We start from the raw sequence: 16,757 nt of genomic DNA, 5'->3' as shown, positions 1-16,757 counted from the left end.
GGCACGCTTGTGAAAAATAATTGTACTTAATTGTATTCAAAATACACTTATGTACTTTAAATCTTAAAACTATAGTTTAAAAAAAACTGTGCTTGCAAATAATATAATACTAAGTAAATACAATGCCACTTGCACTGAAGGTGCACTTAAAGTGTAATTTTTTATGATTTATGGTTTCTTTACACACTTAAGTACATTTTTTAAAAAGTTTTTAAATTGTCAAATTAAAAGACATTTTATAATCTTTTGTTATGTTTTAAAGAACTTATTTGGATGTGTTGAAAGTATTAAATAACATCTACTAAACTTACAACTAAACTTAAAAGCAATTTAGTTAAACTACTTTTCATATAATTGTAAGTAAAATGCAATTAAGTGTTCATAAAAACGCATTTAATTTTTTATCAAAGTACATTCTTTTGAAGTGCAGCATTTCTGTAATAAGTACTCTTTTTTTAAGTATGCTAAAAAGTACTTATTTTAAGTGCAATAAGTGTAAAAGCATTCATAGTTAAGCAAACACCCATTAAATGTATTTTACACAAAGCACACGGCAATTTTACAACAGCCTCCTGCTTTTCTGATTGCAAACTCACAAAAACACAATCCGAACACCTTCCCATATGTTGGCTCTGCCAATAAAATAAAAAGGACATCACATACACAGCATCGCATACACAAAATGACATCGTCCTCCACACCAGCAGTGCACTACCACATTGTAAATCTGTCAGGGTTTTCTGACCACAAACTCAATTAAACAGACCCAGTTCTATTACCATAACTCTGCCTGACCTGGCATGGCCTAACCTTCAGTTGTCACGCGAGTTAATGGTGTGTGAGTGTGTGCTTCTGATTTACTGATAGAGCTGCCATGCTGAAATATTAAGAGGTTTTCCAGCACACGTCACGGTAAACTAGCTCTTGCTGGCTCTTCTATGCTAAAGCAGAGAAAGGGTTTTGCTTGGTAAAATAAGAGCTGTATTAAAGCACTGGACTGTTAAAAGACGGACTCTCTGTACTGTAATTTTGCACATCATCACATATCTGGTATATCTACATTGGTTACCATAGCAATAATTTAAGTGTTCACACAACTATAAAAGAGTCTTTTTTAAGAGTAGCTGTTGGTGTGGAAAGAGAAGATGGAAAACTAGACATTCTTCCAAGTTCGCTATGACACATCAATACCAAGCAAAATGAGTTAATTCGGACACGTCTATAGACACTACATAGCATTACACCATCCTTAATGACTATTTTTGGCATTGTTCTTTTTAAAAATATCTGTATAAATATTTTCAAGATAAAACAATATATATAATGTCCAGTGTGCTGAACATTATACTGTATATAATGCGGTGACATATACACTTAAAACGAATTTGACCATTCGTACTGAGACGTATTTTCTAAAAATCTGGCTACATTTTTAAGAAGAATTTTTAAAAGGATTTCAAACCACATGCAAATTTGCTTTGTATCATGTATAAAAATAGGATTTTATGTTTGTTTTTTTTGTTCCCCAGTAAAAAAATGTGTTATTTATTTTTAAATATATATATATATTTTAGAACTAAAACTTCATAATTAAAACTTTTTTTAAGTTCTGATTTAATATGTATTAAAATGTAATTTACATCCATGATGGCAAATCGGTTTAATTTAAAATACATTTAAAATGTAATTTATTTCTGTGATGGCAAAGCAGAAGTCTTTAGTGTCTTTCTTCAGAAATCTCTCTAATTAGGTGCTTAATTATTATCAAACATTACTTTGGCTTAGTTATTAATATTGGCTTTATTTTAATATTGGTTTTTGTTTTTCAAAATAATTTCCTCAATTTTTGTGAAAACCGTGATGCTTTTTTTTCAGACTTCTTTGACAAAAATAAAATTCAAAAGAACAGCATTTATTTCAAATAGAAGTCTTTTGTAATATTACAAACGTCTTTAATTTCACTTTTAAATAAACGCAGCCTTGGTAAACTTTTGACAATAATGTATATCCTGGATTAAAATTATTATTCTTGCAAATTCTAACAGTGTATGCTTAAAATTTTAATCTTAGTTGGGAAAAAAAATGCATAATGTTCTCTAGAAATAAATCTTATTTATGTGACACAATTTTGCTGGGATGCAAGACTAAAATATATATATATATATATATATATATATATATATATATATTTTTTTTTTTTTTTTTTTTTTTTTTTTATTATAACGTAATAATAATAAAAAAATAATAGATGCTTAGAGCATCTATTGGCCTAAATGTTAAGTGTAAAGAAATCGGCCCTTCCCCTGCCTACAACCCATAAGATGACCCCTTTATTTCTCTCTTCTTAGTTACTGCAGGAGTTATGACAGCTCCAAGCTATCTACCGTGCACTCTCTTCATTCCTGGCAGACCTAGTTCAAATCTCCACCCCCTTTCCTGAGCAGCAGCCAGGAAGTGCGTCTCCCGCTGGATGTTACGTGGCCCAAAGCGGCATCTGGTGGCAGGTATGCTCATAGTCAACTTACCGGTCCATGGCTTCAATGTCAAAACAGAACCTCTTCTCGATGGAGTCTGTTTTCCTTCTGGTGCAAGATTTCAGCGTAAAGCTTTCCTCGTCTCCCTGAAAAGAAAAACATGGTTTACTACAGGCCCAAATTTTGGCACCACATTTTCAGCATTTCACTTATTCGACTTTGATTTTTATGTGAGCCTGGACGGCCGACAGGAAAATATGACCAGATGTTCTATATTTACCAACTACACTGTCATCACATAAATGATTATATAAATAAATGATAAAGTGTCAGGTTACTCCCTATCTTCTTGCAAAGTGTGGTCAAGGAATGGGTGTTCAAATGCGGCCAGCTATTTTTATTCCAACACTTCACAGCTCCTTTACCGACTAGCAACACATTACACACATACCTCTGGAGTTCATTACCAGAGCGCTGTCGTTCTCCCCTTCAGTGACCTCCTCACTTACAGTCTAATTGTTTCTATCACGCCACTCTGCTAAGTGACTTCTCTCTAGTTTTCCTTCTCTTTTCACATGGCAGAAAAGGTGATAGCGTAATGCTAGCGCAAGGACTAGATACTAAACAAACTGAGTATGCTCACAGAATGCAATATCTGGAGAGGTAAAACAAGGGTCCCTGTGAGCCCGTCTAGTCTACAATAAGACTGCATATATACAATAATTCACCATTTAGGACAAGGTCATATTTTCAGCGATAAAAGCATTAGCATTTGTACCCTTCGCTGAAGTACTACAATTTGGTGAATAACACATCCCACACTGTTTGTGCTACAAACATGACTTATCAAATTGTGTGGCTTGTTGAGCAGAGGTGTGCTGTCACTATTGTAATTGATAAGACTAACAGTTGAAAAAAATCCCATAGATTTACATTACGTCGTGGTACTGTCGTGAATGCACGTCGAAGACTGACACGGAAGAGAAGAATTGTTGTATAATGTTGTTATTCTGAGCACAAAAAGTATTCTCATAGCTTTGAAAAATTAAGGTTGAACCATAGATGTGACATGGACTATTTTAATGCTGTCCTTACTAGCTTTCTGGGCCTTGAACGTGTCAGTTGCATTGCTGTCTATGCAGATTTTAAAAAAAAATCTGATTTCGTTAAAAATATCTTAATTTGTTTTCCGAAGATGAACAAAGGCCTTGCGGGTTTGGAACGACATGAGGGTGAGTAATTGGTGACAGAATTTTCATTTTTGGGTGAACTATCCCTCTAATTACCTTAATTCACTATTAACTATCGGTAAACAGTAATTAGCAGTTTAATGAGGTAAACGTTATAGATAATAGCTCATACTGAGAACTGCTCCCTGAGTTAAAGTGTGACCCAGTGTTATTCACTTCACCTGTCAGTGGTTTTAATGTGTTGGCAGATCACTCATGAAAATAATATGTCAAATATGTTGAAGATTGGTGGACAGGCAGTCAATTTGTTATCTAACAACTGGTTTCCACACAGTGTGCTTAAACATATGAATTTGTAATTCCTGCTTGTAATCCCTCTATCCAATTTTACCCACATTAAGTTAAAAGGTTTTTGTTTCAACAGATATGACTCTGTGTTTACATTTTTTAATGACAATAAAACACGTTTTCTGTTTTCTTCTCTCTTGCGATTGGCAGGTTTGTGTGTCTAGCAGCGGGGTAGTAGTGTCTGGTCAGAATGTAATCAGGCCGAATGCAGTCCCTGGTGCGAGAGTCGTGCTATTGACCCTGCGTGTGTGGCTGTGGAGAGCGGGACGGGCACAGAGCCAGATGCTGACACTGGTGCCAGCTCAACGATGCGATACGCTGCTTCTCGTGCCAAGATCAGAGTCTTGTCAATGCCAGCACGAGGAACAAACACGTGGCCTGTGCCAGCATCCACTCTCCAATCAAAAGGTTACACATACTGCTGAGTGAAAGGGTGCGAGAGGGCCAGTATGTGAGAGAGAAAGAAAAAAAGAACTACTTACATTTCTAGCCCCAGACTTCTGATCAAACAACATCATAGTCATGCGTTTGGGCTCTCGGTGATAGATGCAGTAGTACTTCACCCATGTGGACACGAAGGAACCTGATTTGGTATAAAACATGTAAGCCATGTAAGAAAAAGACAGATAAATAGCAAATAGATCAGAGCATTCATTTAACAATTCAGTGTTCATGTGCCTCCAGGAGCAGGGTTGGGAAACTGTTTTAAGCAATTAAAGTTTTGTTTGTGATAGAGAAGGAGATATAAGGTGAACTCGTTGAAGGCTTAGGTTATTTGAAACGTTGAAGCAATTGTGAAAAGGAAAAAAAAAACAGAGTGAAAATGTAATACTGTGCAAGAGCATAACAGTTGCCACCCATTTTTCACCATCTTTGATTCTTAATAATTTCTTTATAGGGATTTCAAAAAATATTGAGTAAAGAGCTCAAAGCCATGAAATACCAACCCAGGTTCATTGCAAAAACATGCCTCTACATGTACTTAGATTTTTGCAAAACTAAAAAAAAAAAGAAGGAATGAACACTGGTGGCAGTAAAACACCAAACACTTCTATTCATTGTCACACAAATTATCAGAATCAGAATGAGCTTTATTGGCCAGGTATGTTTACACATACGAGGAATTTGTTTTAGTGACAGAAGCTCCACAGTGCAACAGAGAGACAGCAACAGGACAGGACATAGATAATAAAATAATAATATACAAATATACAAATAGGCAATGTACAAAATAGCAAAAACACAATATATAATATAGACAATTATGTGTGTACAGGTCTGATATGTACAAATTTGAAATGAAAAAATAAGTATGTGTGGTGAATAAATAATGTATAATAGAGTTGTGTGTTCCACGTTTAGTGTCAAGTGTTCGTGAGATGGATTGCTTGAGGGAAGAAACTGTTCCTGTGTCTGGTCGTTCTGGTGCTCAGAGCTCTGTAGCATCAACCAGACGGTGACAGTTCAAAGAGGGAGTGTGCTGGATGTGAGGGGTCCAGAGTGATTTTGCCAGCTCTTTTGCTCACTCTGGATGAGTACAGTTCTTGGAGAGGGGGGAGGGTTGTACCAATGATTCGCTCAGCAGTCCGGACTACTCTCCGTAGTCTTCTGAGGTCAGATTTGGTAGCTGAGCTGAACCAGACAGTTATTGAAGTGCAGAGGACGGATTCAATGATGGCAGAGTAGAATTGTTTCAGCAGCTCCTGTGGCAGGTTGAACTTCCTCAGCTGGCGAAGAAAGTACAACCTCTGCTGGGCCTTTTTCACAATGGATTCAATGTGATTGTCCCACTTCAGGTTCTGAGAAATTCTGGTTCCCAGGAATCTGAATGACTCCACTGCAGTCACAGTGCTGTTCATGATGGTGAGTGGGGGGAGAGCAGGGGGGTTTCTCCTGAAGTCCACGATCATCTCCACAGTTTTGAGCATGTTAACCTCCAGGTTGTTAAGACTGCACCAGACAGTCAGCTCTTTAACTTCCTGTCTGTAAGCAGACTCGTCACCGTCCTGGATGAGGCCGATCAGTGTGGTGTCGTCTGCAAACTTAAGGAGCTTGACAGAGGAGTCTTTAGATGTGCAGTTGCTGGTGTAGAGGGATAAGAGCAGTGGGGAGAGAACACAGCCCTGAGGAGCTCCAGTGCTGATGGTGCGGGTGCTGTATGAGAATTTTCCCAGCCTCACTAGCTGCTGCCTGTCTGTCAGGAAGCTGGTGATCCACTGACAGACGGAGGTGGGGACAGAGAGCTGTGTCAGTTATTCTGAAGGGTGTCCGGGATGATGGTGTTAAAAGCGGAGCTGAAGTCTACGAACAGGATCTTCACATAAGTCTTCGGTCTGTCCAGATGCTGCAGGATGAAGTGAAGTCCCATGTTGACTGCATCATCCACAGACCTGTTTGGTCTGTAGGCATACTGCAGGGGGTCCAGAGGAGGCCTTCAGATAAGCCAAAACCAGTCTTTCAAATGATTTCATGGCCACAGACGTTAGAGCCACAGGTCTGTAGTCATTAAGTCCAGTAATGGGTTTCTTTGGGACGGGGATGATGGTGGAGCCTTTAGGAGCATGAGGGGACTTCACACAGCTCCAGTGATCTGTTGAAGATCTGTGTGAAGATGGGGGCCAGCTGGTCAGCACAGATTTTAGGCAGGCTGGTGACACACCGTCTGGGCCTGGTGATTTCCTTCTTTTGTTCTTTCTGAAGACCTGCCGCACGTCATCTTCACTAATCTGAATTGTAGGTGTGGGGGAGAGGCGGGTTGCTGGAGGTGTGAATGGTTGTGTGGAGAGGTGTTCAGGGCGGGTGTGGGGTGTTTTTTCAAACCTGCAGTAGAACTCATTTAGATCGTCTGCCAGTTGTTGATTCTCCAGAGAAATGCACATATCCTCACAGAAACTGATATAAGATGTTACAGTCTCTGTGAGCTCGTCCAGATCGGTGGCAGCAGCTTCAAAAACAGTCAAATCAGTGAGAGAGAAACAGGCTTGTAAATTCCACTCTGTTTCATCAGTCCATCTTTTAACAGTTCTTAAAACAGGTTTTGCAGATTTAAGTTTCTGCCTGTAGGTCGGTATGAGATTAACCAAACAGTGATCAGACAGTCCTAAAGCTGCTTGTGGGACAGAGTGATATGATGTCCGAATAATCAAAATCCGGTAAAAGATTTTGTGGTGTGTTCTGCCTGATGTAAAACTGATCGTGTTTGAGAAACAAAAAACAGGAAAAACACTGAAGAGCAAAGCACTGTAGCTGCCATCTGCGGCGCCATCTTAGACTACCAGATTACTAAATTATGATTATAGGGCCAGAAAATCAGTTAATGAAGACTCATTTGCATTTGCCATTTCTTCGCACAACACCTTGCTATCATCTTAAAACAGCTTTACCATTGTGCATGATTTGTAAACCAATACATTTTTTAATGGACATTACATATTCCGCTCTCTGTGTATGGATTTTCTGCTGTAGTAAACTTGCTCGGTAGCTCACCTGGTACACCAGTGCACTTGCAATGTGTAGCACTCAGGTATGAGTCTCGTGAAACATAGTTATTTTACCAAAAACATGGTAAAATAGCAAGGTTGCTGAAGCAAATGCATTTTTATCTCACATTTTCTTTCTTTAACACCATCACATCATCGTTTTGGTTTAGGGTAGGATTTAGTGATGGGAGCATGTTACTTTTAAAGGTACTGTAATAGAGCATTAACCTTTTAGCACTGCCAACTGAACATTTCATTTATGAACTGGTATGATACATGCATGAACCAGTGTGATTTAATGTTGGCACAGTCACATGTATCTATTTGGAGAAAACTGAACATGCTTTATTTTCATGCACTGAACATTTCACTTTTAAACTACTGCAAACCATACAAGAAACAACGCAAGCATCTTTTTTTGCAAAAATGTTGCCACAGACAACTGTGAATAGTGAAATTATATAAAAACAATCAGTATGATGATATACTTATATACATAATATACATGATATAAAATAGCTGACTTTGAGTCAGTGATAAGTATAAAATACTTTTTAGGTGTATAGCAAAATATTCATATATATATAAATATACAAGTCATTTGAGAATGCAGGGAGAATAATGACAATCAATGAAGTCACTCGCAATGCTCCACACACACACACACACAGAAATCATCACAAAACCTATACAGTGGCCACGGGCCAGTGTGATCAGTTGTGTCTTAGAAATCAGAGAAAAGCTACAAACTTTTCAACTTACGTTTTTCTTGCACAAACAGGTATCCCTCCATTGTGTTCGGACTGATGCTCTTATGTTCATGCGGGTTTTCCTTCATCTTCTTCATCAAACATTCCACCTCTGAACGAGTGCTCTCGAACCGGTTCCGCGTCTGAAATAAAACAAAGACAATTTAAAAAAAGGTTGAATGTTCCAAAAGATAGGACGATTTGAGAATGCTCATGAAAAGCTGCCAATGTAAAACAAAAAAAGTCTGAAATGCAAAATACTTACATGAAACTACTGCACTCCTTAAATATAACAGACCATTCACCTGGCTCATTGTGAATTGACTAGTTTCAAGGCAGTTGTTATTTGCAATGCATTTTGGCAAACTAACTGCACCAGTCAGGGACTGGGTTTGAGCAAAATCCAGCAAACTCCTGTAGTGATTTAGCTTTGAAAGGGTTTATTACGATGAGTCACGTGACATGCTCATGAACCTACGTTCCATACGTTTGGCCTCTTTTTGCTGATTTTGAGTTTGAAGTGGAGCGAGTGCATCGCGTGGACACAAGGCTATCCTCAGATCGTGCTAAACCACGGGTTTTCATCTTTAAACTGCTGCGGTACACGGACAGGGAGCTCATTCTGCGGGCCGCCATGAGAGACGCTGGCATCCAGAATTGTCTCCTTTATCCTGCAACGCTGAAGGCCATTCTCAATCAAGGTGAACCTAAAATGTTACACTCCCCAGAAGAAGCGAGTTTTTCTCAGATCCCTTTCATCCACCAACTCTCAGTGAGCTTCAGCTGGACATTTGCTGTTTAATCGGAGAGGAGATGCTCTAAATGGTTAGGTGACTGTATCTTTCACTGTTCACTTTAAGGTTCACGTCTTAATTCATAGTTCATTGTGCATACAGTATCACTTACTGATTATGATATTTTATTTGTTTTAGTTGTATTCTGTATCTCTCTTTTCTTTATTTTTTTTACTTTATTAAATAGAAATACTACCTAGTCAATATGTGACTATGGGGCCAAATGTTGGTGCTATAGTAATGTGCAGGGTTTTGTTGACAGCCACGGCCCATATTAAGGGGTGCTGGCAGATCAAGGTTTGTTCTTGGTTTGATCTGCCATAGTTCATGGGAATGTGTTTGTTTTTTTGAATGGTAAGGGGGAGGGTGGGGGGTGGTTTAATCGTAGACGCAACTGGTTTTATTTTCAAACTTGTATTTTGTCTTATTATGCAGTAATTCTGTTTGATACCTATGACTGACCTTAATATTCTGAGTTGTAATATTAATGGGCTACATGGCCCTCACAAATGTACAGGTTTTCTGGATTTTTTGCGAAGAAGAAAGATTGATATAGTGTCAGTTAAAGAATACCATTTGAAAGAGGAGGATATACACAGGTGTAATAATAAGTTTTATGAAGTTAATAAGTTTTAAAGGTGCAGTATGTAATATTGACAGCTAGTGGTTGAAATGGGTACGGCAGTCCCCTCTGCCTCAGGCTCGACACTCATGAAGGTTGTCAGATTGGCATGCACAGGAACGAGCGCAATCCACAATGGAAGGCAATGAGCCTTATGATTTATCTGTGTTTTAATATGCTTCTGGTCATAGAGCTTTTTAGATGTATGTCGAGGCTTTTTAGGTCTGGTAGAGTCTGTGATCTCTGGAATCACACAGATCAACACAAAACAGACATTCTGACACAGAACACACATTTCAAAGCAGGATTGTAGCATTGTTATTCAAAGAAACCGTTATGTGAACATGGCATGTTTCCTCAATATCTGCAAATGTATTATTTTTTTTATGCTTTAGTACAGTACAGTCAAAACAAATACATACAGACTACTAATTCTGCTTTCCTAATTTGTAACATTAGCATCTATGAGGGTCTGTTGTAAGAAATACACTCACATTTTGAATGCTGATTGTGAGGTCTGTCTTGAAATGGCTGAAGTCTTTGGCCAGTTCATACCCATGATGATAATATGTAAACAGACCCTGTAGAAAAGCCAGCAGCTACACACACAAAAAAGAGGAAAGTAGCCATCAGTAAAGACTGAATAATAATATATAATATAAAAAGAATGACATGAAAATGTGATGATGTTTTACCGGCTCCACGAACTCAAACATTTTCCTCTCCTGAACTTCCTGCACTTTGAAGACATATTCCAGCGAGACCTCATAGAAGTGCTGCCTTACAATGTCCACCTGGTTATCCGCCTGGGAAGATATGATAAAAAAAATTAAAACATACAAATGTCCATGAAATCAAACTGAGGGTTTGTAGCCTTTAGTTCATGTCGACAATGGCAAACCAAATGTGACCCTAGACCACAAAACCAGTCATAAGAATACATTTTTTGAAATTGAGATTTATACATCACATAAGCTTTCCATTGATGTATAGTTTGTTAGGATCGTACAATATTTTGCTGAGATACAACTATTTTAAAATCTGGAATCTGAGGGTGCAAAAAATCGAAATATTGAGAAAATCGCCTTTAAAATTGTCCAGATGAAGATCTTAGCAATGCATATTACTAATCAAAAATTAAGTGTTGATATATTTACAGTAGCACATGTATATCTCATGGAACATGATCTTTACTTAATATCCTAATGATTTTTGGCATTAAAGAAAAATCAATAATTTTGACCCAAACAATGTATTTTTGGCTATTGCTATAAATATACCTGTGTAACATATGACTGGTTTTGTGCTCAAGGGTCAAATGCTTTTGCTATTACAAATAAAGTCAAGCCTTTCAATATATATGCCCCTAATTTACTGTTTCATAGGAAGTCAAACCAGACGATTTCTAGTCTTAAGGTGCAACCGCATGCAAAAATATATTTCCGTCTCATGTGAAACAGCTTTAATAGCAGAACATACTTCATGAAGGTGTGCTTCCTTTTTCTTTGCAGACAGACTGAGGTGTTTCTCCAACACTGTGCAGTACTTCTCTGTCTCTTTATCATATTTCTTTTTGGCCTCCTGAGGGATAAAAAAGCAAACTCTGACTCAAACTGAAATGACAAAGCTGAACAAACAATGAAGCTGAAATGTAGAGATGTGCATTTTTTATGCATACATTTTATTCATTTTAAATTGTAAATACAGTAATTAACATTTTTTTAAGCAGTAACAGTGGGTAGTTTCACACACATACAATTGAACTTTCTCAAGTAGTGTGTTTGGAGTGGATGCTCAAGCTCTCATCCCATCACCATACAAGCTTGTAAGTACATTCGCCAGCAACATTTTAACCATTTTCCAAAAACAATATACTATATATAATTATGAAATGACTTATACAGGTGTGATAAAATCTTAAGCTGAACTAATTCCATTTAATATAGATTTAAAATATAACACATTTTACTTTAATGGCAAATAACATGCAATTAAGTGTCCGAAAACATTACATGTATTACATCCACTTACGTAAATTCTTTTAAAGTACACCATTTGTGTAATAAGTACTTTTAAATGATGTTCACTTTACAAAGTGTACTGTATAATGGCTCATTCTTTTCTTTTCTGTTTGAATTTTCTTAAGGTCCTCGGCCTCTGAACTCCAGACACCTGTAAGTGTCTAATAACCAGATGCACATCCACAATAATGGACAAAAGCCACTGGGTGTGTGAGAGTCGAATTTGTCATTAGGGAATCAAACGCCTGCAAGCGGCATGCATGAGCTGTAAAGTTGGCAATAAATCTGAACCATTGTTTCAACAACAAAAAACCCCCAATGAGAACGAGGCATGCACAATCCTTTGCTACATGTCAAATTAAACAGATTTATTGCATCTGTTTGTATTCATCATGATCATTACAATGAGTCTTTACATATCATAACCAACAGATGGCAGTGCTGTTTAAACCGTTACAGCAGTGTCTTAGCAGCACTTGGATCTGTGATGGCTTGGCACACATGGAATCTGCAGGTTTTGACTATGTAATATTAATCTAAATTGACAAATATGCCTTCGAACAAGGTGCTTCTTGATAACTGAAATCAATAAGCCTCTTTCTGCTATGAATACCATTACAGCATAAAGTATTTTGAGCTTCTGCGCTCACCTTTGCAGCGCCAATCTGTTCCTTCCTGAAACGCTCCAGTGGCGAAATCAACACATCATTGGCATTTTCAATCTGAGGAGACACAAGTCATAGGGTTCCTGTTATCATCTACAGTACATCTAAAAATCACATTCAGCCAGAAGAGAAATGTCTGTCTCCTAAGGTGTCTCCCCATTCTTTGCCACATGGATTTTTTTTTTTTTTTTGATGGATGGATGGATGCGATCCAAACCAAAAGATAAGATTATTCATAAAAGCTGCTTCACATGTTTAACACTTGAGTTACAAACAAAAGACAAAACAGTAATGAAATGTGTGACTGGTTTGGCCATGTTTTATATCACTCTAAAAAATGCTGGGTTAAATACAACCCAGTGCTGGGTAAATATTGGACAGAACACATGCTGGTTTGTTTTCAACCAATAGTTGGGTTAAATGTTTAACCCAACCTTCTGGGCAGTAACCCAACCACTGGGTCTAAACAAACCAATCGCTGGGTTCGTCCATATTTTACCCAGCACTGGGTTGTATTTAACCCAGCATTTTTTTAGAGAGTAGCTGTTGAACATATACAGTAGACACCTATGTTGAGTCTACATCAGACATGTGTCAAAGTGAAATCACACCTATGAGCTACAACGCTTGTTACAGTTTGCAGAGTAGGTGGTAGTTTTCTTCTTTGTGTCAGATTTTGTCAATAGCACTAAGGTATAAATGCTATAGCAGATTCTCTATCTCTTATGTGCAGCAGCAGCAAGTCTCGATACACCAAGACCAAACATTACATGAACTGTATGTCATCATACTGTCTAACCCAGGAAATGAAAGACATGGGAGCAAGTTTCATTTTTAGTGAACTATTCCTTTTAACTATTAGTTATAAGCATGGTAATAATGAAACTGATGGTGGTGATGATGAAAAACCTGCTGACCATTCGTGTCCTCTCATCTTCCAGGTTCTGTAAGACTCCAGCAAACTCCTGTAGTGATTTGGCTTGGAAAGAAAAGAAATAAGACTGGTGATGACACACAGCATCTTGACCACATTAGCTTAATTTACATCTTTAAGCAGTGAAGTCAGATATTTGTCATTTTATAATTCATCACGGATAGCCTGAGAATTCAAATAAGAAATGTTTTTTCAAAACCAAGCCAAGAGCAACACTTTCCATAGCACAGCTCAGCAAATTGTGCAATCAGGTTTGTGTTTAACATACATAAGTCTGTGTGACAACCATTAGAAGGTGACAACACAGAGCTTGCATGTGTTTAGCGCTCTTACAAAAACAACAGCAGCCAAATACCGTCTTCTGCAAAGACTGTGTTTAACACCTACAACTAAAAAAAAATAAAAAATCTGTGAGGTAAAAAAACTACTGTGATGTGTTTGGAAAAATATGTCAAAGCGTTGGGTCTTGTGCAACATACTTTATTAATTAATTTATTTTTCCTTTAGCATACTTTTAAAAAGAGCACTTACTACAAAAATAATATACCTTAAAAGAATATACTAATATGCAGACTAAATGTAATGTTTCAGGCACTTAATTGCATGTTATCTAATGAGTATGTATTATAGTTTAAATATATATTAAGTGCAATTATTTGAACTTAAGTGTCCTGAATCAGGTCCATGGACTTCCATTCGCTCGCCACCAGATGTCACTCCTCCATCACATTGACTCTCACATTGCACAGGCTGTTTCACATTTACCCCGGACTTCCCAGCAGCCATTTCACTAATCACACGCTCACACCTGAGAACTATCACACAATCACACACCCTAGATAAACCATGGACTTCCTTTCACAGATCGCTGAGTATTGTTCTGCGTATAGCACTCTCCTAGTGTTAGCTGCCTTACCGAGCCATTCTGCGTTTCTGTTTAGTTCCAGTATTGTTCTGTGTTTATTAATCTCCTAGTTTTAGCTGCGATACGGAACGTGTTTCTGATTTTCTAGCCTGTGTTTCCTGGATCTACCGTTGTCTCGCCATTTTGACTCTGTTTGTGCTTCACTTGGACTATTGCTCATGTTTCCCAATTGCCCCTCTTGTCAAGCCCTCTGGATAACGTTCGCTGTTAACTGACTCGCGCCTGGTTTGGATTATTCTTGTTTCTCGTCTGTGCCATACCTGTCAGTCCTGGTTCCCCATGTCTTGTGTTTCCCTCCCTCTTGTGCCCTCATTTGGTGTTTCCTGCTCCTGTGCCCATTCAGTTTTATTAGTCCCAGCTGTGTTTAATTAGTTCTTTATTAGTTTCCAAGTGTGTCGCATTAGGTCCCTCGTTTAGTCCCTCGTTATCCTGTGTTTATTAGCCCAGTGTTTCCAGTGTCCTGTGTTCTGCGTTTAATGTCATCCCAGAGTTCCCGTGTGTTTGTACCTTCGTTTGTCTTTATTAAAACCTTCACAGAAGTTTACTCCTCGTCTCCTCACTTCTTCATTCCTTTGCTCCCAGAGGAGTGTGACAGCTGCGAACGATGGCGGGCTTGCTTTCCCCGCGGACAGCGCACTTGGGAGAGCCGCGGACTGCGGCGTAGAATTCCCCGTGGACAGCGGGCTTGGGAGAAACGCGGATGGCGGTGTAGAATTCCCTGCGGATGGCGGCCTTGCTTTCCCCCGCGGATGGCGGCGGGCTTGGGAGAGGCGCGGACGACGGCGAGCTGGTTCTGGCTGGGGGCAGGACACTCTCCAGACACCGGAGGATCCCTTCCCTCCATCTTAGTCCAGTAGTGTCTGGGAGGTCCACGGGGCGATGGTAGTTGGCCCCGTGCCAGAACAGCGAGAGGATGGTGGTATCATCGAAGACCGTCGTTGCGGCGAGCCTGCAAAACTCCCGCGAATACTCTACCATGGGGAGATCTCGGCAGGCGAGGGCGATGAATAGAGCGGCTGCCTCCATAGCCACGGGAGGGAAAACGAAGAAAACAAAAAGGGGAGAAGGGGAGTCGTTTACTTTTGTGGGTTCGGCGTTCTCCCATCAGCCCGCCATCCACAGGGAAAGCAAGCCCGTCGTCCGCGGCTCCTTCAAGCCTGCCGTCTTCGGGGAAAGCAAGCCCGCCACCGTCCGCAGCTCTCCCAAGCCCGCTGTCCGTGGGGAAAGCAAACCCGCCGTCCGTGGCTCCCTCCAGCCTGCCATCTGTGGGGAACTCTACGGTTCATGTGGCAAGCCTGCCTGTCGCGGCTCCCTCCAAGCCAGAGCCCGCTCCTCGGCAGCGCCCTCCAGAGCGCCCCCAGGTGTCTACGCCTCCAGAGCGCCCTCAAGTGCCCTCGCCTCCAGAGTGCCGTCGCCTCCAGAGCACCCTCAAGTGACCGCGCCTCCAGAGCGCCCTCAAGTGCCCGATCGAGCCCCAACTTTTTGGGGGGGTAGTAGGGCTCCAGCCGTAGAGGCTGGGGCTCAGGCGGGGGCAGGGGCTGGGGCCGCGGCCTTGGAGGCGGATCCGCCATGGCCTCCCGAATCCCCGGATCTGCCATGGCTGCCCGAGCTTCCTGCTCCGCCATGGCCTCCTGAGTCCCCTGACCTGCCATGGCCGCCCGAGACCGTGGGTCCCGGAACAGGCGCCGCCCTGGAGGTTTAGTCCCTCATTATCCTGTGTTTATTAGCCCAGTGTTTCCAGTGTCCTGTGTTCGTTAAATGTCATCCCAGAGTTTCCGTGTGTTTGTACCTTCGTTTGTCTTTACTAAAACCTTCAGAGAAGTTTACTCCTCGTCTCCTCGCTACTTCAATCCCTTGTTCCCAGAGGAGTGTGACAATACCTGTTTGCTGGTGTTTTGAACCCGTCTGTGTTTTGATCACATCTCTGTATAATAAAGCTTGCAAATGGATCCGCACGTCTCTCGTCTCGTTCGCCCCATTACATTAAGACTGCTTGTTTAATTTTTTTAATTCTGTCTGAAATATAATTAAAGTGTACCGTTGAGTGTACTGACAAGCATTTATGGTAAACTATAATGTCATGTATCTGAATATATCTGCAATTACAAATTTGTATATAAAAGTTGCATTTAATATTACAACTTGAAATGTAATAGCATATAACACACTACAGTTAAAAATATAATTAGGTACTTTACATGTGCTATATTATGTAAGTCTACACATTAAACAAATGTACTTTAAACATGACATGATTATTAAAACTATGATTTAAAATGTACTTTAAAGTTACATTTTTATTTTGACATTAATACAATGTATCTTTTTTTTAAGTCTGTGTTAAGAAACAGTCATGGCACTGTACTATTTTTAAGTAGTCTTATTTCATTAATATTATATTACCTGCAAGTGCAATTTTACAATTATAATACAATTAAGTGCACTTCTTTAGTGTTGTATTAGAGTGCTGCTATGCAAAGTCCAACTATATTAAGGCTATTATATAACACTGATGTTGTGGCATGCATATCTACAGCAAACAGTTTTGAAAAGGCA

The 16,757-nt window shown here is 39.5% G+C and overlaps 1 protein-coding gene across 4 annotated transcripts in view; it reads right to left on the bottom strand.

Annotated features, from left to right (window-relative positions):
• Nucleotides 1-16,757, bottom strand: part of LOC306856155 (rho GTPase-activating protein 26-like) — an 89,806-nt gene that overhangs the window by 30,011 nt on the left and 43,038 nt on the right. For all 4 annotated transcript variants that reach the window (XM_079395201.1, XM_079395203.1, XM_079395204.1 and 1 more), the window contains exons 3-10: nt 13,260-13,321; nt 12,328-12,399; nt 11,136-11,237; nt 10,352-10,462; nt 10,151-10,255; nt 8,254-8,383; nt 4,495-4,595; nt 2,526-2,620 (exon numbers count right to left, since the gene is read on the bottom strand). In XM_079395201.1, the coding sequence (XP_079251327.1) occupies nt 2,526-2,620; nt 4,495-4,595; nt 8,254-8,383; nt 10,151-10,255; nt 10,352-10,462; nt 11,136-11,237; nt 12,328-12,399; nt 13,260-13,321 (778 nt within the window). The remainder of the gene's footprint in view (nt 1-2,525; nt 2,621-4,494; nt 4,596-8,253; nt 8,384-10,150; nt 10,256-10,351; nt 10,463-11,135; nt 11,238-12,327; nt 12,400-13,259; nt 13,322-16,757) is intronic.

The sequence above is a fragment of the Barbus barbus genome (genome assembly GCF_936440315.1).
Source record: "Barbus barbus genome assembly, chromosome: 36".
Lineage (NCBI taxonomy): Eukaryota > Metazoa > Chordata > Actinopteri > Cypriniformes > Cyprinidae > Barbus > Barbus barbus.
This window is presented reverse-complemented; position numbering and strand designations above follow the sequence as displayed.